Raw genomic sequence first — 22,133 nt, 5'->3', positions numbered from 1 at the left:
AGGGGGGTCATCCAGCAGCCACAGTGCAGGAGCCCCAAGGGGCCGTGGCGGACAGCCCGCAGGGTCTGCCGGCAGCCGGCCACACCAGGGCAGATCGGTCCCCAGCCCAGAGATCCAAGGGCCTCCCTCTAAATCCCTCCAGCACAATCATTGAGTTCCTTTTGTCCTTTGTACCAATAATGGTCTTCATGCTTTCCCATGCAGAGCCTAAATTTGTGCTTGCTGTATCAGATTTCTCTTGCTTTTTCAGTTTTTTCCAGTTCTAAATGGTTTTCCTCTCTAAATTCATGATTTTTTTTCTGTATAGCAACCCCTTGAGGCTCTGTCACACATGGTTTATTTGGGTACAACTTGACAGATTTTTCAGGAATCACATTGTCCACGCAGAAGGAAACATAGCAGCTGATAACATCTGTAAGAACATCAGTATCCAAGCTGGATTCCTTAAACCTCTCCCAGTTCGTATACTCATAACATTACAGGCTCTGGGTGGATTCAAGAGTGCAGATTTTAGTCCATTTGTTGAGGGGTTTTTCCCTCTGTAGCACAGTACAATAGGATGGGTCGAGTTGAATGTAGTTGTGGTCTGCCCCTCCAAGTGGTGGAAGGGGGAGAGTTTTATATGCATCTTTAGTACAACACAAATCCAGTGTCTTAAGTTTGGTAGGACACACAACATATTGATCAAAAGTAGAGCTTCGGCTGATATGGACTGCAGTCCTAAGGTTAATTACAATACAGTCTCTGAGGCTTTATCCACTTTTGCTCTTTAGCATCCTCTACCTCTCGTTTGGCCCTATAACCAAACTGTAATGAGTCCTGAAGACTCTCATTTTTAATAAGAAGCTCTTTTTTCAGCAGTTTTTCAAAACAGTCACCCCATGACAAATATTTGAGGAAACTCACAGGGCAGATAATGGGGGTGCAATGACATGAGCAACAGTTTAGTGCATAGTCTTTTTCTAGCTAGAACATTCTTGCGGTATCTTTGATTTATATATAGGCAAACTGCACCCCCTGGTGGCATGTCAGTCCCACCAACACGGTCAGTCTTCAACTTTCACTTCCACACTTGCATAGCAACGGCATGTGTGAACATATGATTTGCAATTGTCATACAAACCAGCTCTTGGGCAAGATAAAATGCGTTGGGTGATCAGTAATAGTCTACATAAGTCTTCCAAAATTCAAATGGATACATCCTATAACAGCTTACAATGATCAGGGTTGTGTCTGTCCCAGACAACACAGGGCACAAGGCTAAAATAGACCATAATTGATTTTCCAGTCAGAATGAAATTCCACTAATATTGACTCGGTCACTAATTAAACCACCATCTCTCTTAATAGATACAACAATGAATTTTGTGAATTTTAATGAAAATAAATAGGCAACTCTGATTAACTTTTGTTTTAGTAGATGGTTTAATTTGAGTTAGTGAAATTCATCAGTGTCACATGTATATCCAGTCGTGAATATACTGCTTTAAAAAACAACTGAAATCTCAAATCATTATATCAATGATGTGATTCATTACAAATGTACTTTATGCAGGTAATTTTTGTGGACAGCAATAAACTGGCTGCTTACGGGCAATGTGACGATGCACAGCACACATCTTCATCTTTTCTGAAGTCTTGTAGTTTTTGCAGCCAATTTTTGCATTTGATTTTAATGAAGTGCCAGGCAGAGCCACTACAAACATTAAACAAGAATTAACATCTGCAAAAACATGGGAGAATACACACATGCACACACACAGATGGACAGGCAGACTCACGATATAATGTAAAATAAACATGTCATATGTTTCATGTACATGATTGAATCATTGAGTTGCAGAGGGCAGTCAGGCTAAATGCATGAATGTTGATAAATTTCATTTATTAGTTAATTAGAAGGTAATGGCTTTATATTTATTTAGATTGTCACACACAAATACTCTTAAAAAGTGAAAACTGGCTGCATACCTGTGAGATGTCCAGCTCGATCTTCCCACTGTTCATTTTATCAAGGGTTTTAAACATATCTGTTTTGGGTTCAAAAACATTATCATCAGGAGGTAACCACTACAATGTGAGAAGCTCATGCAAACTCTTAAGTGTATAACATTGCTTATGAAATTCACAAATACATGCATACACTCTTCTACAACATCCAGTCAATCTTAATAGTAATAGGAGTTTTTGTACTCTTTCCAGATGTATTAATTATTCTGTGGTTGTCAAAATGGTGACGAATGTGCTCTTTGCTGTATACTTTTTAATGACTATTATATTTTTAACTTCCTTTATTTTCAATTGTGTTATTTTTAATTTGGGATCACAGCTAGCATTTGTTAACCTGAACAAGCATGTGACTAACAAAATTCACTGTATGTACAAAGTATTGGGACACCCGGCGGTTGATGCTCCACCCCCCGCGGTTCCTGTGCCGGCGGTTGATGCTCCGCCCCCCGCGGTTCCTGTATTGGTGGGGATTGCTCAGCCTGCAGAGGTTTCTGCTCCTGAGGTTCCAGTTCCCCCAGTTCCTGACCCTGCTCCCCTGGCCCGAGTTGCTGTCCCTGAGGAGGTCTCCAATTGCCAGACCATCGGCGGAGGACCACAGCCACCGCACCAGCATAGCAGATTCCGGCCGGGTCCCTGCCTCTCGGTCTCCCACGAAAGGAAGAGGACATCTGCGCCGGGGTTGTGTCCTGCCCGCCCTATTTCCTAGCACTGGCTCAGCATTCACCTGTGGGTCCTCCAGCTCCAGTTCGGCGGTTGCCTGAAGTCCCCCTGGCTCCTGCTCGACAGTTGCCTGTGGTTCCCCCTGCAGCGTCTCATCGAGCGCCTGCGCCATCTCCGGCTGTGGCTGTGCCTTCGCCTGCTGCAGCTTCTGCTTTCTCCTCCCTTCCTCCGGTGTCCCCTCCACCTTCTTCCTCGCCTTCTCCGGTATCCCCTCCGCCTTCCTCGTTGGCCCCTCCATCTGTCCCTCCATCTTCCTCCTCACCCCCTTTGGCATCACCTCCAGCTTCAGCGTCGCAGTCACCTAGGGTCCCTCCTGCTCCAACCTCGCGGTCGCCTGTAGCCCCCACAGCTTCCACATTTCGTCTGCCGTGGTTCTCTCCGGCTCCCTATGTTTTCCCAAGTTTTGTACACCTGGTGTCTGCTCCCCATTCCTCTGTGTCGCCTTTGTTCACTTCTGGTCCCTTCGACCCTCATGTTGTTGTTCCCACGTGTCTCCTTCCTTGGTGCCCCTGTGCCTGTTTGCGTTCCCCGTGGTTTGTCAGTGGTTGTCCGTTTTGTCCCTGTGCCTGTCCTGTTTATCAGTCCTGTTCCCTGTGCCCCGTTAATGTTTTTGCTTTTTTTTTCCCCAGGTCTCATGTCCCTGGTCTGGTCCTTCGCTCCCCTTAGCCCGGTGTGCGTGCCTTTGGGGGGGGCTCTGTCACGCCCTGCTCGTCCGATCCTCCTGTGTGTCATGCCCCTTCGTTAACCGCATGTGGAATTCCCGTGTTTACTAGCTGTCTTCAATCCTGTGTAATTGAGTCTCTGTATTTAACCCTCTGGAGTCAAAAGCATCGTTGGCGATGCCTTGTATCTTTCTCGTGTATTTCAGTTCATAACTTCACCCCGACTTGCAGAACTGTCGTAAACGTGGAAATGAGTTACGTTGTCAACCTCCGGTCAATTACTTTTCCTCAAGGACCCAGATTGTGCGTCAATAAATTGAAATTGAATTTGTGAACTGAAATTGAATTGGGAGTAGTGAATTTATAAGTATAGAGCGTCACATTTTCCAGGTAAGATAAATGCAGTTTCAAGTTATTGGATTCAGACTAATAAATTAGTATTCATTTTTTTAATGCAACCACTGCAGGTTCAAATATACACTATTTATATTCAGTTTCTAGTGGCACAAATATCAGCCCATAGTAGTTTATTGGTGATTTCATCTTCATTGAAGTTTCTGTTTTTTACGTAACAACTGTATAAAGTAATATTATTTGTTAAATAAATCAAATCAGGTGAAACAGAAAATGTACGTTTTCAAGGTTGCCAAATCTCAAGCATCTGGCATGATACGCTTTCAGACTCAGGAAATCTTACAGCAAATCTATATTATTCCATTATAAACCTAGAATTAGCTGTGCCAAAAGTGTATTTAATTGGTTAAATTCACCCATTCTTTCACAAATGTTTGTACACCAGACTGCATGGCTGCAATTGGTCTGAATGAAACACCTGAATTCAGTGATTAAGAGATGTGTCCCAATACATTTGGCCATATAGTGTATCTGTTTTTGTTGCAAGAGCTACATCTGATTAGTGTCAATGGATATTAACATAGCTATTTTCTTTCTAGAAATAACTCTTGTGCTCAGTTGATTAACAGAATTAACAGAATTTTGGTATTTGCATATTTGAGACAATTGTCACTGAGTGATTGGTAAGCTAATGTCTAACCATTGACTTTGTTCTGAATTGTATAAGAATGCATTTCAAAGTAACTTTAAAAAATACTATGTATATCACACTTAATATAGAAATTATTCCACCTTAGTTTATGTAGTGTAAGGTGTTCTCAGCCTTTCCAGCTGCAAGACTTGACTGTCATTTATCATGCTGGTGGCTCAGTTCGCCTCTGTTCAGTTTCCATAAATTTAGATGACTGTTCGGTATATTTGACAAATTTTACACAGGCTGCAATCATATTAGTTTCAAGTGCAGCAGCCCATTATGGAAGGAATTGTGTTTCCCTGCCCACCGCCCACCCTGTGGACCACTGGTTGAGAAACCTGGTTCTGTACTACATGGTGGGTAGATGGAATAGGTAGACTCACTGAAGAGCATCTCCAGGCGGATCAGGCAGGCCACAAAGGAATCAAAGTCGATGCCGTACTCTGTGTCAGCGTAGCGTGAAACAATGACTTGGAGAATAGTGCTGTTCACCTGGAACCCTAAGAAGTCACACCATGCATTAAGTCACAGGTATGGTTAAAATCGTAATACCCTAATAGAATGCTAATTTCTGGGCTCACAGAACCAAAACATTAAAAAGCCTTTTTTCAGTTGTGTCCCAAAACTGAATTTTTAGCATACTTTGTTGTGTAAGACTTTGTGGAGAGACAGTGATTCAGGATCACAAATAACATGGTAGAACTACATTGTATAACGCTGGATGAGCTAACCTGCAGCTGCTAGAGCATCTCGCATCTCATGGGAACTCATGGTGCCAGAATTGTCAGTGTCGTATGTCTTGAAGATTTCCTGCAGTTCATCAGAAAAAAAGTGTTCTCTCATGGAACCACATTAAGTACATCCAAACTAGCTGCTGCTGATGATTGTAGAGCTGATTGTACAATGTCCAACATAATACCTCTCTGCAAACTTACCAGGTATTTCTGCATCTTCATCCATAGAGCATGGAACTCAAGGAGGCCCAGCTTGGAGTTTCCACTTTTCTGTCTGCCGTCAAGGGCACCTTCGTTCGGTCTCAGTTCACTTTCCCAAGTACCAGTTTAATTTGACTTTGGTTGATTGCATTAAACCATAACAGAGAGTTCCCATATTTCCACTTAGAAAAGGATACATCAAAAAGGCTGACGATGTTGCGGCAGGTGTCGAGGCTAAATCCATCTGTCTTTATATCAGATCCTATAAAGTGATGGTGAAATGTTACAGCACAGGTCTGCATTGTGATGATCGGTTATCAAGCGTAAGAAAAGCGGCTTACTTTTAGAGACTATGCTGTTTAGAATTTGCACAAGCTCAAACGGAGACACCTCAGCATCCTGTTAAGAAGAAAATTTAAAAAAAGCTTAGATTTTTTTCAAATCTATTTATGAATTATTTAACATATAATGACTTATACAATTTATAAGAGGACTGACTCAAATCAGTGAACTTACTGGCCCAGAAATCTGCAAGAACAGGTGTTTGAAATGAGGATCCACATCATGTTCAGAAATATCATGCTGAAAAATATGTACCACTTCCATTACTTTCAGTTGTATTATTAGAAGCAGTAATATTTAGGTATTTAAATACTGTTTTTTTAAAAAAAGATTCTATATATGATTTGTGAACATAATTGTTTACAATAGGGCATAATGTTATAATAATATACCTCCTGTACTTCTGATTGGACATCATCTTCCATAGGACTGTAGAAAATAAGCATATATAGTAACAGATATGGTTACAAATTACAATGATTCTTATGATAATATTATAATATATAATATCCAGTGACTTTGTTCAAGCCGGTAGAATGTGGGCAGATGGGTAGTATTTAGTAGTAAATACTTAACAGTTTTGCTCAGCAGTACTTTTATTATGATGCTTCCTGATTTTTTTTTATAGTTTTTGTGATTTAATGTGGTGGTGTGTAAGGGCTGTAGGTTTGGTTTCAACGTGGTAAGGGACCAAATCAGCCTTGAAACCCCCCGCTGCCCTAAACACACACAGTACTCCCATAATATTGGTAGGGACATGTCCCTATCGTTTGTACTCAGATCTATGCCCTTGTTTTCCTGTGTCCAGAAAATATTGCCAGTTTACCAAGCCAGCCACGGGATTCAGTCGTATCACTGTTGGGTATTTGATCAAGGTTCTTTAACTTTGAAGATTAAACGTGCAGGTGACACAGTACCCACCTGGTGGCAGCCTGCTTCTCGGAGAAGAAGCGGAGGACAAAGGCTCCCTTCTTGTGTGGCTCAAAGGTGGAGGGGACCACGATGTAATGGCCAGGCGGTAGCTTGAAGCGGCTGCTGACCTCACGCATGTTGATGAAGGTGCTGCTCATGGCCACGGCGCGCTGCCTCAGGAGCACGTCAGGGCCCAGGTGGATGTTGGTGCGGCCCAAGTACTGCAGCCGACACGAAGCGCACAGCCTGTGAGTCAACAAGCCCTAACCATAACCCTGGGGTCTGTTTGCTTAGAAATTCATCCTTAGTAAATTTATAAAACAGTTTTGGCATAGAAACTGTTTCATTTAAGTATATTTCCTGATGGCTAATTTCCAAATTTTAGTGATTATTGTAAAATAAGGAGAACCTATCAAGCATGGCACCCAGGTTTGAGTCTCCACCTGGGTTACATGTGTGTGGAGTTTGCATGTTCTCCCCATGTCGTCGTGGGGTTTCCTCCGGGTACTCTGGTTTCCCCCCACAGTCCAAAAACATGCTGAGGCTAATTGGAGTTGCTAAATTGCCCGTAGGTGTGAATGTGTGCGTAAATGGTGTGTGAGTGTGCCCTGCGATGGGCTGGCCCCCCATCCTGGGTTGTTCCCTGCCTCATGCCCATTGCTTCCGAGATAGGCTCCGGACCCCCCACGACCCAGTAGGATAAGCGGTTTGGAAAATGGATGGATGCATGGATATCAACCATGGTTTAATTCCATGATATGTTTTAGGCTTCGCATGATACCTCTGTGACATCACTGCATTAAGATCAGAGTTTAATCTGGTGGAGAAAAAGTACCTCATCTGGAACCTGATAAAAAAAAAGCAAAACAAGCTGTAAGCAACTAACAATTTATTAAGAAATCAACGACATGTGACCTGTGGGGACTTGCACCTTGTAAATGGCGAAACCGATGGTGTTGAGGTCCCGGCCAAAGCGTTTCTCCCTGCGGCCATCCTTTTGCATAAGGCCCATGAGGAAGGTGCATCCATCAACGCCATCGTGGGGGTCATCATCCACCTCCTCCAGCTTGATCGTGAACTGGGGGTTGGAGCAGAAGGTGGCTAGACAGGTGAAAAAGACAGATGAGAGATGTAATTACCCAACAGAACTTACCAGGCTTGTGTAGCGTGGCGAATGAGCACATGCCTGTTTTGCCCAAACAACTGAAAGTGTGTCTTTGAGGTTCTAAGTACCCCACTTTTTCATAACCGAAAATCATGCAAAATTTATCAAGAGAGACCCGCGGGTTGGCAAAATTTACCCTAAGCCATGCCCCTTAAACTCTGTGCATGGCACTGCAATTTAGTAACACATTACTAAATTACTACATTAGTAATACATTACTAATTAATACATTAGTAATACATTCATAATCCAGACACATCCTCATGTCATCTTCCGGTTTCAAAGCAACAGTGCTCACAGAAAGTCTTGGGACAATTGCTTCATTCAGAAAAATATCAAATCAAATCAAAAAACTTTATTTGTCCCCGAGGGGCAATTTGAGGCACGTAGAGCAGTGTTGTACAGACACAGAACCAGACATTAAAGAAATAGAACAAATAAAATAAAATAAAAAAAAATCAGGATAAAAGTAGTAATAATAATAATAATAATAAAGAAATAAAGTGATAAAATGGTTCTCAGTATATACATAAAGTGCAAAATTGCAGTTGCAAGTAAGTAAATTAACAGTCTAACATAAAATGCAAAGTTGGGGAGGTAAATAGGTAGTGGAACCTTTATGGATCTTGGTGCAAAAAGGCAGAGGGTGATAGTGGCTTCAAGTTCACAAGTTGAACAGCCCTTGGAACAAAAGTGGCTCTTCTCCTTTGTGTCCTGCAATCCGGGCAGCGGATTTGGAGCCCAAAAGGGAGCTACTCAAAGGCTGGGAACAGCACATGTGAAGAGTCCTGTAGGATTCTGTGTGCTGTTCTCAGTGTTTGCAGCTCACAGAAGGAGGACAGAGTTCTGACCCGGGATCCAATTATTTTAGAGCACACCTTGACTGTCCTCTGCAGGCGGGCTCTGTCATACAGAGTGGTGGCATAGAACCAGCAGGTTATTGAGAATGTTATGACACTCTCAATGAAGGAGTAGTAGAATGTCCTGAAGATGTTCTTGTTAACTCCAAAGCTGCTGAGTTTCCTCAGGAGATACTACCCCTGCTGGCATCTCCTTAGAATCTGCTCAGTGTCGAACGCAAACCTGAGCATACTATCACAGATAGTGCCCAGATGTCTGTACTCCTCCATAAGCTCCACAGTCTTCACATAGATTGTACTGGTGTCTTCTGCTGCCAGTTCCCTCTGCTTGTTCGAAAAAGTCACCAACATATCTTTTGTCTTCTCCACGTTCAGCTCTAGTGAGGCATGGTCACACCATTACACAAACTTGTGGAGCATTGCGTTGTGGTGGTGAGAAGGGCCAGAGAGCAGAGACAGAAGAACGGTGTCATCCGCAAACTTGTTCAGATATCAGTCAGGGTGGGAAGACCTACAGTCATCTGTGTAGAGGATGAAGAGCAGAGGTGACAGGACACAGCCTTGAGGAGAGCAAGTGGAGGAGAAGGAGAGGTCAGAGAAGATGTTGTTAACCAGCACTTTCTGTGTTATGTTGGTTAAAAAATCTAGGATCCACAGAACTAGCTGGTGATCCGGGTGGATAGTTTCTCTGCAAGGATTTGTGGCTGCATAGTATTGAATGCTGACGAAAAGTCAGCAAACAGAAGTCTGGCTGAAGTGTTGGGACGTTCAAGGTACCTGTGTATGGTGTCCATGATGAATAATTTTGTGACATCAACCCCTCTACCTGCCTGGTATGCAAACTGGAGAGGGTCCATCAGAGTATTAGTCACCTTGACGATGTGCTTCTTTATGACTCTCTTCATGGTCTTCATCACAAGTGAGGTCAGAGCCACAGGCCTAAGGTCGTTCAGAGCCCTGACTGAGCTCTTCTTGGGAATGGGGACCACCGTGGAGTGCTTCCATAACTGGGGAACAGTGCAGCTCTCTACTGATCTTTGAAACAGGCGCTGAAACACGCCCCCCAGCTGCTCTGTGCAATGACATAGAACACGGCCACTAATATTGTCTGGGCCAGGTGCTATGTTCTCCTTGGTCTTCTTGAGGGTTCTCATGACCTCCTTGGTGGTGAAGGTGAGATCTGTTCCAGTAGGTAGTAGGGAGGTGGTGACCACACAGGCAGGAGGTGTTGTCTGTCTCAACCCTGGAGAAGAAGGAGTTGAGGTCATTGGGAAGGGATGCTGGGCTGCTGCCTGCCACCTGGATGGTTCTGTGGGTGGTGGGGGCAGTGTTGACAGCGGCCATATTCTTAATTCCTTGCCAGGCTGAGCGGAGGCATCCTTGACCAAATTTTTCCTCGACCTTGTTCTTGTAAGTCAGCTTGGCATTTTTTATGGCTCTGTTGACCTCTTTGTTAACCTCTTTCTTCTCAAGATTTGTGCCGGTGAAGAATATTCTCTTCTTTTTATTGAGAAGTTCTTTAGTTATCCAAGGTTTATTGTTGGGATAGATTATTACCTCCTTAGTGGAAATGCTGCTGTCTACACAGAAGGTGATGTAAGAAGACAGCGTGTCCACTTGTTCATTGATGGTACAGGAGAAGGAGAGGAGGCTGTCCCAGTCTGTGGATTCAAACAACCTTGCAAGGTTGCAATGCTGTCGTGGGTCCACTGCTTGATGTTTTTTACAACCTAGTAACCTAGTGTGGTGATCAGCAGTGCCAAGTGGGGGAAGAGCAAAGGCTTCATATGCATCAGGTACAGATCCGTAGCATTTGTCCAAAGTCTTCCCCTGACGGGTGGAGCAGGTGATGTACTGCTGAAAACCTTTTAGAGACTTTCCAGGTGATCAGTGATTAAAGTCTCCAAGGATGAATTTGGGGGAGTAAGGGGATATGAGTTCCAGTCTGTCGATTGTTTTCTTGATGTGTCCTGTGGCTGTGGTTGCATTTGCGTTAGGTTGAATATAAACCAGAATGAAAAAGAGTTGAGGGAATTCTCTGGGAAGATTAAAGGGGCGGACTGAGACAGTAAGAAGTTCTATGTCATTGTTGCACAGCTCCTCTCAAACAACGACTGTGGAGCACCAGCGTTTGTTTACATAGAGACACACACCGCCGCCATGGTGTTTGCCAGTGAGCTCAGTATCTCGGTCGAGTCTAAGGGGGGTGCCGAATCCATCTATCCATGCAGCGTGTCATCCCTGGTGTTCTTATTTTGCCACGTTTCCACAAAGGCAAGAATGGAGGCAGTCCTATATTCATGCATGTGGTTAACATTAGCTTGGAGCTTATGGCGACGTGAACGCAGGTTGGCTAGAATGACCGAGGGGAGCGCTCGCTGCCTGCAACCCTCCTTCGTCATTCGTTATTCCAGTTTTTTTCTTCCCCCTCCTCGTTACCTTATTTTTGTTGTGAGCTTTGTGGTCCTGTATTACTTCCTGCGGTATGGCGTCTATGAGAGCGGTGTGAAAGGGGTGCGGAGCGATCCGCTGCACATCGGGAAAGTTGAGTCCGCTGACGTTGGCCGAGATAAACTCCACAGATAACCAGAAAAGCAAGACGATCAGCACTAAGAGACGTCCTCGGCTGTCCATGCTGATGTAAATTCCAGGCTCCATCTTAGTAATCCGTACAGCAGCCGGCAAGAACAATGGCGGAGCCGGCAGCCCGTACGTTAAAAATAAACAAATAAATAAATAAATAACACGTGAAAGAGAGCGGTTGTCAAAAGACTCTGAGTGTCACTCCTAATAAAGAAACACGTTGACAGACAGTATCCTTAAAAATAAATACACAAATATACAAAATAAAAGAAACAGCCGCTCTACAAGCTAACCGGTCGACCGCACGAGCAGTGACGCGGAAGTCAAGTCAAATATTGCCAAATTATTGATTTTATGAAAGATGAGATTTATAACACCTTTGCAATAACAGAACAGCAGACATTTGTTTTAATGTCCCATTTTTATAGAATTAAGCAAGTGTCCGCAGATTCTCTGAGCACACTGTGTCTTCAGCATTGCGTCTGCCATGTACCTGCGTTATTCCTGCAACCTCCAGCAGTGGCACCCATGACCCAAGTGCCGTCAAATTGGTAATGGTTCCAGCGAGCCACCGTGTCGCTGGTCAGTGTGTCGGGTGTCAGGTTACAGATCTCCAACTTGGAGAACTGCCTTATGAAGTCTGAGTAGGCCATCCTGATTGGATAAAGAAGTCGTCAGCAGCCAAGGGGTAAGTCAGTTGGCCATTGGGATTGTATATACTGTACTGTCCTTTGATGTACATACGTCTTTTTCTCTCCTGACCAGTACACGCATCCAGACCCAGCTGACAGTTGTTGTATTTCCTGTCTTTCCTATACTGATGCTAAAGCAGCTGTCTTCGGCTTTTGGTTCTCCCTGCTGATTTTATTAAACTGTGCCCCCTTCCCCACATAGTCCCCATTCTTCCCTCACATCCCTGAGTCACATTGTGTTCTCCATTCCTTCCGGGACTGAACAGCAGTTAAAAAGCACACAATTGGCTCACAAAATTTTCACTAAATTACTAATTGCATAAAAGTAAATCCATTATAAATTGGTTTCTGTAGACCAGCGTTTCCCAACCTGTGGGCTATGCATACCCTTAGGGTGCTGAAGATGGGCCGACAAATGCTGCTGCAAACCTTCTGAGTCAACTAATGAAATGCTTGATCGCAAGCTAAAACCAGCAAAAATGAATCGATGAAACTAATGAAGAGCATAATTAGACATTAAAATGAACGTGAAAGGTTAGGAGGATAAACAACATCACATTCATGAGTGTTAGGAGCTGAAGACCCCAACCCCCCACCCTCTCCCCCGGGTGTGAAAATTAGTGAATGATACTTTGAACCTCCACCTATAACAGTCTGTGGGCCTGAACAATAACAAAAAAATATTACCAATTTCTAAAGGTACTGTACCTTTACACCGTTACTGGACCACTTTGTCCATCAAGCTGTTTTGTTATTTCCTATCTAGACCTTTTTATATACAGTAATACACAAACCGTCTGAATGTCCATGTATGTACAATGTTACTACTGCACGCACTGGGAGCACTACATTTTGAATTATCGGAAATGTAAAATGAATACCGCTGAAAAGTCACCGCAAGAAATGCAAGATGCCATGGTAACAATGGCAGCTAATACATAAGTGAGGCTGATTGCCGGGACAAAGATCGTTCATAATCAAGCCAAGACTATTAATATTAAAGTTACAGTGTGCACATACAATATGTGTCACTAAACACATTATTTTATGTGATCCGAATCATTTTCAGTATTTTTTGTTCATGGCCAACTCGAGGATAACCGAAACTGCAATAGTTTGTTTGGTGAATGTGAAGGGGTTGCTGTACAACAGTGAGTATTTGCCGTTTGGGTCACAACAGCAGCCCTCTCATTAGCTGAGTGAGCATGTTTATGAGAAAACAAAACAGTATTATAAAATTGATATGTTTGCTCGCTGGTGTTTATGTACATGTAGCTATAAACATGTAATGAAACTTAGTATTGTGGGCCACGATTGTTTTTCAAATTATGAAACTGCCACCATCAAATGAAAAATTTAGGGAAACCCTGGTATAGACGAAAGGTCCCACTAGGCCGTACACATGAATAAGACATTAATTAAGACGCCTCCAAACCATAAACCTGAACACAGATGGCGAGCTGCTCACCAGAACTCTCCATCCTCAGCTTGAATGTCCAGCATTTCCTTCTCCTCACGACGGACACCGTCCCATTCCCTTGAACTGCAGATGGAAAACGACGCGTGTTTGTGCTGTTCCTGGCCGCAGTGTGCAGACTCGCGTCTCCAGTGTTTCTTACTCAACACTCACTTATCACTCCAAGGTCCTGTCCACTCCACTTGCCCCCAGGGGTTTCTGATCCGCACCAGCTGCATGGGCCTGCCGTAATAGCTGACCTGAGACACAGGAAAAGCTGGTGTTTACATCAGAGCAGTGTTTCTGAATGCATTCCTCTGGGACCCCCAGATGGCCCACATTTTTGCTTCCTCCGGAGGAAGCAAAAATGTAGACTCTGGCAGCGATATAGAGACATGGATGGACAGAAACATACACATAAAGGTGTGTGTCCACTGTGAATCAAGTCAAAAACATGGAATGTCTGGGAGTCCCAGGGGACTGGATTGAGAAGCACTGCACTAGAGGGCGCTTTAGAGCATTTTGATTAGTTACAAAAAAACACTTCCCAGTCTGTGACTCCGTGCTCATGAGTACACAGAAAACAACTTCTGCTAATTCAGATCACTCTCACTTCACTTTTTCAAATCACTGATGGCTGTGGAGAGTCACAGTCACGAGTAATCATAGTGACAATGCTGAGTCGTTAGCAGGACAGTGTCACTCTCTTCCCTGATCTGAGCTTTAGTGTTCGTGTGACCAGGAGGAGCACTTTGGGCCACGTCCTGCCAATGCTGGCGGCTTGTCTGACCTCCTCTGCTGCGGTGACTGAATAAGCGTGACCTTTCACCAGCTGCTGACGGGTGATGGCCTCGGTTTCGCTGCTGCTGGTGATCTGCATGACACACCATACATATTCATCAAGATACATGCGCTTCTTTCAAAGTACAGTCCCTGTTCCATGCCCATACTACAGGAAATCAGCATCAGAGCAGCGGCTAAGAGTGTTGCAATTGCAGAATAAAACTTCAATAAGACTTAGCATTTTAATAAGTAGCTATCTTATTGCCTTCCTGAGAAAGGCCTGATTATGCTGGTTTTTGGTTTTGGTTAAACATTTAGTTAAGGGCAGCTGAGTTGTGGACTGGTTACACTTCAATCCTCATGTTCCAGAATCATTTCACTTTTGCTGTGTTGGTATAAATGCTACAAGGGTCAAGGATCTAGTATATTGTGCCTTTAATGCATATAAATGTACAAAATACACTTTTAAAGGTTGCTTAGCTTATAACTGACATTACATATAACACCCAAATTATTACTTTATAACAGCCTAATAAAGCTTAATTAACAGGATACCTGAAACAATAACCAACCTATGAAAGGACCCCAAGACTAAAACTGAATAACTATGTATGAAGAGCAGGTGACAGATTGGACCATCTGAAGTTAATATTGTGGAAAAGGTCTTCCTTCAAATCATAAGCATAAAAACAGCTTTTATATGATTTTCATAATCGCTGTATTATAGCATCAGTTTGCTGACTTACATCGATAGAACATCCCAGTAGTGAGCCTAGTCTCAGAGCCTTCTGGATGACCTTGAAGAGGTAAGGTGGAGCTTTATCAAGCTCGTACATCTCTGAGATGCCACCAGTGAAATCCTCAAAGCCCTCAGTGGTAGACCCTCCACTCAAAGCCTCATAACAGCCATTCAGTCTGTAGCAGAATGAGGGCATCAGGATATGAACCATTGGAGCTGGAGGTTAATTAGGGAAGGAAATGCATGGCTGCCTGCTTCATGCTGCTTTTACTTCTCAAAGATATATTTTTCTTAGCAGAGAATGCATTTGGACAGCAAACAACAACAAACAAATTTACTTTTGTATAGCGCGTTATCACAACATTACATTGTCTCATTGTCTCAAAGCGCTTTACAGCATCCCCACCCAAAGCCCCCAGTGAGTAAGCCATAGGCGACAGTGGCAAGGAAAAACTCCCTAGAAGGAAGAAACCTTGGGAGGGACCAGACTCAAAGGGGGAGCCCAACCTCCGGGGTCCGGCAGGGAGAGTCAAATAGGAGAGATGGCTAAGTGACAGCAGCAGGAGGCAGCAGGAGGCACCGGGGAGGCAGCAGGAGGCTTTGATGCCCATTGTCACTGTGGGTTAGTTGTAATGTTTTCCCTGTGCCATATAGGTTTGCTGAGTACTTCTGGTTCCTCGCACAGTCCAGAAACACAGCATGTGTCCACCTGACATATGACCATATGATTGTCTTTGTGTCTACAGTGGATGTAAAAAGTCTACACACTCCTGTTAAAATGGCAGGTTTTTGTGATGTGAAAAAATGAAACTAAGATAAATCATGTCAGAACTTTGTCAGCCTTTACTGTGAAGTTGCAGCCTGTACAAATAAGGTGAAAATTAAACTTTTTATGTGGAATTAAAAAAAAAACTCTTAAAAACTTACAAATACCTGCCCTGCACACTGTAAGGGACTGGCATCCCATCCAGGGTGAGACCCCCCCCCCATCCTGATGCCCTACACTGCCTGAGAGGCTCCAGGTCCCCCGCAATCCCACACTAGATGTGTTGTTGGAAGATGGAAGAAGATTATCTTTTTAAAAAAGACTGGTGACTATGTCTTACTTATTGGAAATAATTATTGTGGTAAATTTAAGAGGTGTTTGTAAGAGTGCTGTGACAGGGGTTTCTCAGGACTGCTACTGTCTTTTAAAATCATGATGGTTTCTTTCCGGAGTTGGAGGGGACTGCAGTTCCTGACAGGTAAACACAGCATGTCACTCACTTGGCGTAGGCCTTCTCCAGCAGGGCGCTCCAGAACTCAGATCCCTCAGCAGAGTGGACGAACAGTAACTTCCCCTCTCTGGTGGGCAGCCGGTCATCGATCACCACGTCCACCCACTCGCCATATTGCCAAAACTGCAAAAGGCAGCCAAAGAACTGTTACCAGGACAACTATCAGCTATATATATTTTTTTATGACAATATGCTTTATATGCCACTTACACAAGTACAGTTACTTTAAAATAATACTTTTTGCATATCCCATCTTTATCTCCTTTGAGACATAAACACTCACACATACAGTTAGGAGCAAAGCTTTGGGTCCGAGTTCAGGGTCTGAGGGGAAGGTTTGGGCCTCACCCACGTAACTGGGATTTGAATTGGCAACCTTCTGATCACAGGCACGAAGGCCTGACCCACTGAGTCACACACTGCCGAGTGTGTGCCCAGTCTGCCAGTGCTTGCTATGCCTGCTCACCTGGAAATGGAAAATGCCAGCATAGTTCTCCTGGAAGCTCTGTCCTTGTGGAACCACCCGTGCCAGGATGTCTTGGTCCAAGGTCAAGGACGCGATGGCTGCCAACAGCCAGCAGTCCCCTGCAGAATGAGTTACAGATAAGAGAATAAACACACAAAGAGGCTCTTTGAAAGAACAACTGGTTGTGTAGATAAAGTGTGAGTCAATTAGGACTAAACAATGATGAGCCATACTGCACCTTTCACATGTTTCTGCTCTCTTCTTGTAAACGCAGTTAAAAAATGGATGCACATTTTCTATATGAGTTCTATATGAGGTTGTTAAAACCCACTGGGATCAATGAAGTTCATCTTACCTATAGCAGTGGTTCTGAAATTATTGTGGTTCCTCTAGTGGCAAACGGAGGTATGTCTATTTAAACATAGGTCATAATGGTAGTATGCAGAGAGCTTAGTGTTTTTACACAACGCCCCAGCTCAGAAAAGTTTAAGAACCACTGCAGTATATTCAGTATATGAAATATATTTTAAAGATATAATTAATTAATTTGGGAGATTAGCGACGTCTAGGGCGCCATTGTGTGTGAATCCATCGTTTGCTTATTGTCAGAGAGATGTAGCAGAAAGTTAATAACGTTTCTCACGCAACCGAACATGACACCCAGGAGAAACATCCTATTCCTGAGAGACACGTCTTTAGAAAGCACACCAGCTCCAAATAAGGAGGAACGCCACCAAATCCGAGTTACTAAGTAACTTCAACAATGTATTTACTCTGCAGCGACCAGAAAGACGTGTCCAAGAGGGAGATGTTTGGGCTTCATAATTTAAATGCTGAAATGTGTTTAAACAAGCAAGCGCCCTAAACTTGAAAGAAAGGAAAACATTGTTCAAACCAGGATGAAAAACACAAAAGGAAAAAGATCACTGTCAGCTGAAGGTAAAACACTTCTACATCATTGCAGAAAAGCAGGGAGTTCCCGGCAAATACACTGCTCACAGTATGCTGTTGCCTTAAATGTATATATTTTAAATTGCCCTTATGTATTTAGTTATTGAGAGAAAACCTTCAGCCACACTCATTGCATACAATTCTAATTCATTTTTACAAATGAATACAAAGCTGGCATGCGTTAGGATATTTCTGTTATTAATTTCTTAACTTTTAATTTCTGAAAGCACAACGAAACAAACTCTTTGCTTTTGTGCTTAGCTCTTGGAAAGGGTTTTATCAGAATTATGAGATGTGTGTCCTGAAGCCAAGCATTCCGTATTTTTATTTCTACAGAGACCTTAGATAATGATCTAGATAATTTCTACAGAGACCTTAGATAATGATCAAGATAATTTCTACAGAGACCGTAGATAATGATCAGAGACCGAGGATAATGGTCCTGTGTGATTTCTGCTAGAATGCCGTAATATATATTCCAGTAAAGAAGACAGTAAAGAAAGGTAAAGGAGACGACTAAAGTAAAGGCCTTCTGAAGTAGTGTAGTGAGAATTTACTGTGACAGGTAGCCAACAAAATAATGGGCTTTTTGTCCCTTCAGGTGTCTGGACAAGTATGGAGGCTCATAAGTGATTTTTATATTATTAAATTTAACTGAATGAGTTACAGAATTTAGACTGATGATATTGAACTGGTCTATGTGATAAAAAAATAAGATGGAAGCATCACAAGATCTGGGGTGGGGGGCAGCCAGTTGACCCTGGACTCCCTAGAGGTTTTTTTTTCTACCAACTTGGGAGTTTTTCTGTTTTTCATTCCTCTCCCCTGATGTCATCTGGATTTTTCTTTCTTTCTTTCTTTCTTTCTTTCTTTCTTTCTTTCTTTCTTTCTTTCTTTCTTTCTTTCTTTCTTTCTTTCTTTCTCCATGTTTTTGTATTATTCTCTCTCAATGATGATGTAATGTATCACAACGCCCATGTAAAGTATGTTGGAGTTCTGTTGTGAAAGGCACTATATATAAATTAATTGAATTATGACTAAGCCTTTATGGCGGGGGGGGGGGGGGGGGGGGGTTTAATGAAAATGAATGAGAAAACACAATTTAATTATTATACTTTTTTGGGGGGAGGGCTAAAGAATTAAAAAATTAATCTCTAGTAAAATCCATAATAGGAGATTAGTCTCTACACATCATGCAGAATTATTAGCTAAATGTGTATGTTGTACTCATGTCTTCTGTTCAGACCAATGTTTATTCAGTCCATCATTTGTATTTTTTTCTTTCTGTTTGGAGTAAAACAGGAAACTGCGTACAGAAACTGTATTTTGTACACATGTTGAATCATTAAGGAGATTGTTAGTACTCCAAAAAGGGGACCTTACAGAGACTTAAAGTGCATTTGGCCTTAATGTAGCGTGAGATTTACCAAGATTGTAAGCAGCGCACTTTTTGGAGGCTGTCCCCGCTGCCTGAGCTAATATCGGACATGATGACATTAAAAACTACTACAATAGGAAAGAGGCTGCTGAGGGATATTAAGAAGAAAGGTGGCTACGCAGGACATTCAACTTAAAAATAGGGCAGTATAGGACAACTTATAGTTTGTTATTACTCTGTAAAATACTGTTCAGAGTGAAGGGAGAAAAATCTAATTGTTGTGATTAATAATTCTACAAAGGGACAAAGTGTTTTTTTTATTTTCTCTAAATATTTAGATCAAAAATGCCTTTTGAATTCACTATTATAACTGCTTAAGTTTTCCTCAAAATAATCTACAGGAGTGCCACTTGCCTAACAATCCTGTACACTGTAAACTTACAAAAAAAGTGTTTCATACACCTGATCATTGATTTTTTTTCAAGACTGAGACAAGCAGAAAATAATAATAGTAATGAGACCTTTCATTAACCATTATAAAACTTAGTAATGTATTTCAAAAAGAACAAGATATTGAGAACCCAGGGCCAAACTCATGGCTCTCACTGTAAGGTGACTCATTGTTGTTCCAGAGGGAAGGCTTTATTTATGCGAAGAAAAGATAACGTCGACAGCAAATATTAGACTGAGAAGTCTTAAATCACCCATGGTGAAAGCAATTACCACACCCAATCAATATCAGAAACACCCTTGAAAGCATGAGAGACATACTAGCATCTTTATTTTCAGATTAATGAGCAAACTGTAATGAATTTCATGTGCACAGGAGTGTAGTCAAATGTAGTATAAAAGGCTCAGAGTCACTTAATATGAGTTCTACAATGATCGAGAACAGGTAAAATTAGAATTAAACATGGTTATGCTTTCTATGAATACCATGTTTATAAGAATCTGTGAATGCATTCATAACACATTATAATGCATTCATAAAGCATTATAAACATGACACATTATAGCCATGTTTATTATTTATTATGAATGTTTTATGAAGCACTCATCTATGCATACCTTCATAATACAGCACAAAGCTTCCTTAAATCCTATACTAGCCATTATAATGAACTATGAAGGTATCTATTGTGAATTATAAATGAGAGCTTCATTGGAGCTTATGAAGTATTATAATCAACACTACAATGCCTTATGACAGTCAGAAGGTGCTGTAATGCTTTATTAATTCTTATACCGACCATTGTAATGCATTGTGAAAGTATTTATGATGCATTATAGATGCATTATTTATACCAAAAATATAAAATTGGTTTATTCTCAAATTAACCATTAACTGTAAAAACAGTTAGAAATGAATGACTGAACTGGGTAGTAATTCTCTCTAGATAGAAAGCAGCTGTGATGTAAAGTGTAAGGCTGGCAGTGAACCCTGATATATTGTTTATGATTAACAATAATAAATGAAAGAACATTATGTTTTTTTTTTCTTGCTCATTATGGAATTATGCAAGAAAGAAAAAGAAACCTTATTTACACACAATGCAGTACAACCATAGATGTGTGCTGTATCGGGTGGCCTCATCAGCATGTATGTCTATAATGTGCACATGCTGTTTAAGTACTGAATATTATGCAAGATTAAGAGACACGTCAGTGGGATCTTATCAGAAACTAAATAGAAGGCAAATGTAACCAAATTGCTTTTCAGAAGCTCTATTAAACTGCTATAAGGACAAACAGCTTGAAGTTTATCATTAATTGATAAATATCTGGTAACTCTTTGTGTATAATGTAGCAGTACACTCTTACTTAATGTATTAATTAACCAGAAACTAAGTGGTAGTTAGTACTGATACCATGTTCATTCACCATTAATCAATCATGACGATTCATGTATTTCTTTCAGTTGCTATATTTGTTCATGATTAGTACTTGAATAGTAACTGAGTAAACAAGTTACTTGAGCCCCCACAAGTAAAGTATTACCACATATTTTACAGACTGTTTACAGTTTTCGTTGCGTTAGTGGCATATCTTTGTTTTGTATGTTTGCATGCCCTGTGTGTTGCACAGCGTCTAATATGGGCTGTGATAGATTTCACACAGGAACCGCTGATCTTTGCATATCGTCTCTTTATCACCTGCTCATCATTCTTTCCTTCAGCTGTCAGACACACTCACCCAGAGCTCCCTGACAGATATCGGTCCGATTTGCTCCGTCGACAATGAACTGAGGTTTTGCACAAAGCTCCTGCAGAAATGACACGCAGACAGGCTGTTAATCTGATTGCAGTGTTTGTTATACAGAGTAAACCGACTGAACTGTTTACGCAAATGCAGTTTACTGAAGGAAATGATATATCATGTAATTTACTTGCCAAATGTCATTCTAGATATTTCTGTTCCTCTATTCAGTGTGGTCCATGACAGCACTTAAAGCATAAAGTCAGTGATTGCAGCATTTCAAAACATCATGCAAGCATACCACATTATGGAATGACAGTTTATACTTTGTGCTTGATAAATGTTGTTACTTAGAAGTGAATCTGGATAGTTAAGGTCAGGCCAGTTGAAAGAGTTTAACTTTAAAATGTACTTAATCTTTTTCACGTTTTTCCACTTAAAAAATAATTTCTTTTGATTTTAATTATTTAATTTTAATGAAATTTCATTAACCTTGAATTTGCATATTAATGCCAGGTCTTCTCATTGTCACCAGAATTGTGTCCTCCATCTTACCGTGGGTCTCTTCCACTCCACTCCCCTGGTCTTGGGCGAGTAGCGGCCCAGCTCATTGTAGCCAAGCGAGGCTGGCTCGGCGCGGAAGCTGTCATCGCAGAACAGGCTCCGGCTCTGCAGGCACTGCTGCTGCAAAGCCTGGAAGTCCTGCTTGTTGAGGGGAATGGCCCTGTCATTGCTGCCCTCACCCTCGGCCCGGGCCTTCTTCTGAGCCAGGTAAGCTGCGATGTTCGACATTGCGCTATCCGATGCGTCAGCTGCTGCAAGGGTCAACAGAGCACAGTGAGCTGTGTGTACAGTGTGGGCAGTAGCTGTGTTGGCTTATAAGGAGAGCCAGATAAGTCTGCACACAGGTAGAGGGGAGTGTGTCAGAGGTGGGGCAAATGCACTTTACATCCTCGGC

The 22,133-nt window shown here is 42.1% G+C and overlaps 1 protein-coding gene across 1 annotated transcript; it reads right to left on the bottom strand.

The window, feature by feature from the left end:
• Window positions 1–1,406: 1,406 nt before the first annotated feature.
• Window positions 1,407–22,061, bottom strand: LOC125715612 (calpain-2 catalytic subunit-like). Its single transcript, XM_048987376.1, has 21 exons — window positions 21,731–22,061; window positions 21,173–21,242; window positions 16,651–16,769; window positions 16,174–16,307; window positions 14,915–15,083; window positions 14,176–14,259; window positions 13,560–13,645; window positions 13,398–13,472; window positions 11,731–11,891; window positions 7,561–7,730; window positions 7,465–7,476; window positions 6,639–6,850; window positions 6,110–6,146; window positions 5,892–5,957; window positions 5,717–5,774; window positions 5,573–5,637; window positions 5,376–5,444; window positions 5,172–5,250; window positions 4,824–4,940; window positions 1,972–2,030; window positions 1,407–1,696 (listed from the first exon to the last, which is right to left on the bottom strand). Exons 1-21 carry the CDS (start codon window positions 21,965–21,967, stop codon window positions 1,673–1,675), a joined length of 2,103 nt encoding a protein of 700 aa, XP_048843333.1. The 5' UTR covers window positions 21,968–22,061; the 3' UTR covers window positions 1,407–1,672.
• Between the last annotated feature and the right edge of the window lie 72 nt (window positions 22,062–22,133).

This window comes from Brienomyrus brachyistius, chromosome 20 (assembly GCF_023856365.1).
Source record: "Brienomyrus brachyistius isolate T26 chromosome 20, BBRACH_0.4, whole genome shotgun sequence".
Taxonomy (NCBI): Eukaryota; Metazoa; Chordata; class Actinopteri; order Osteoglossiformes; family Mormyridae; genus Brienomyrus; species Brienomyrus brachyistius.
The sequence above is the reverse complement of the archived record's forward strand: the minus strand, read 5'-3'. Positions and strand labels throughout refer to the sequence as shown.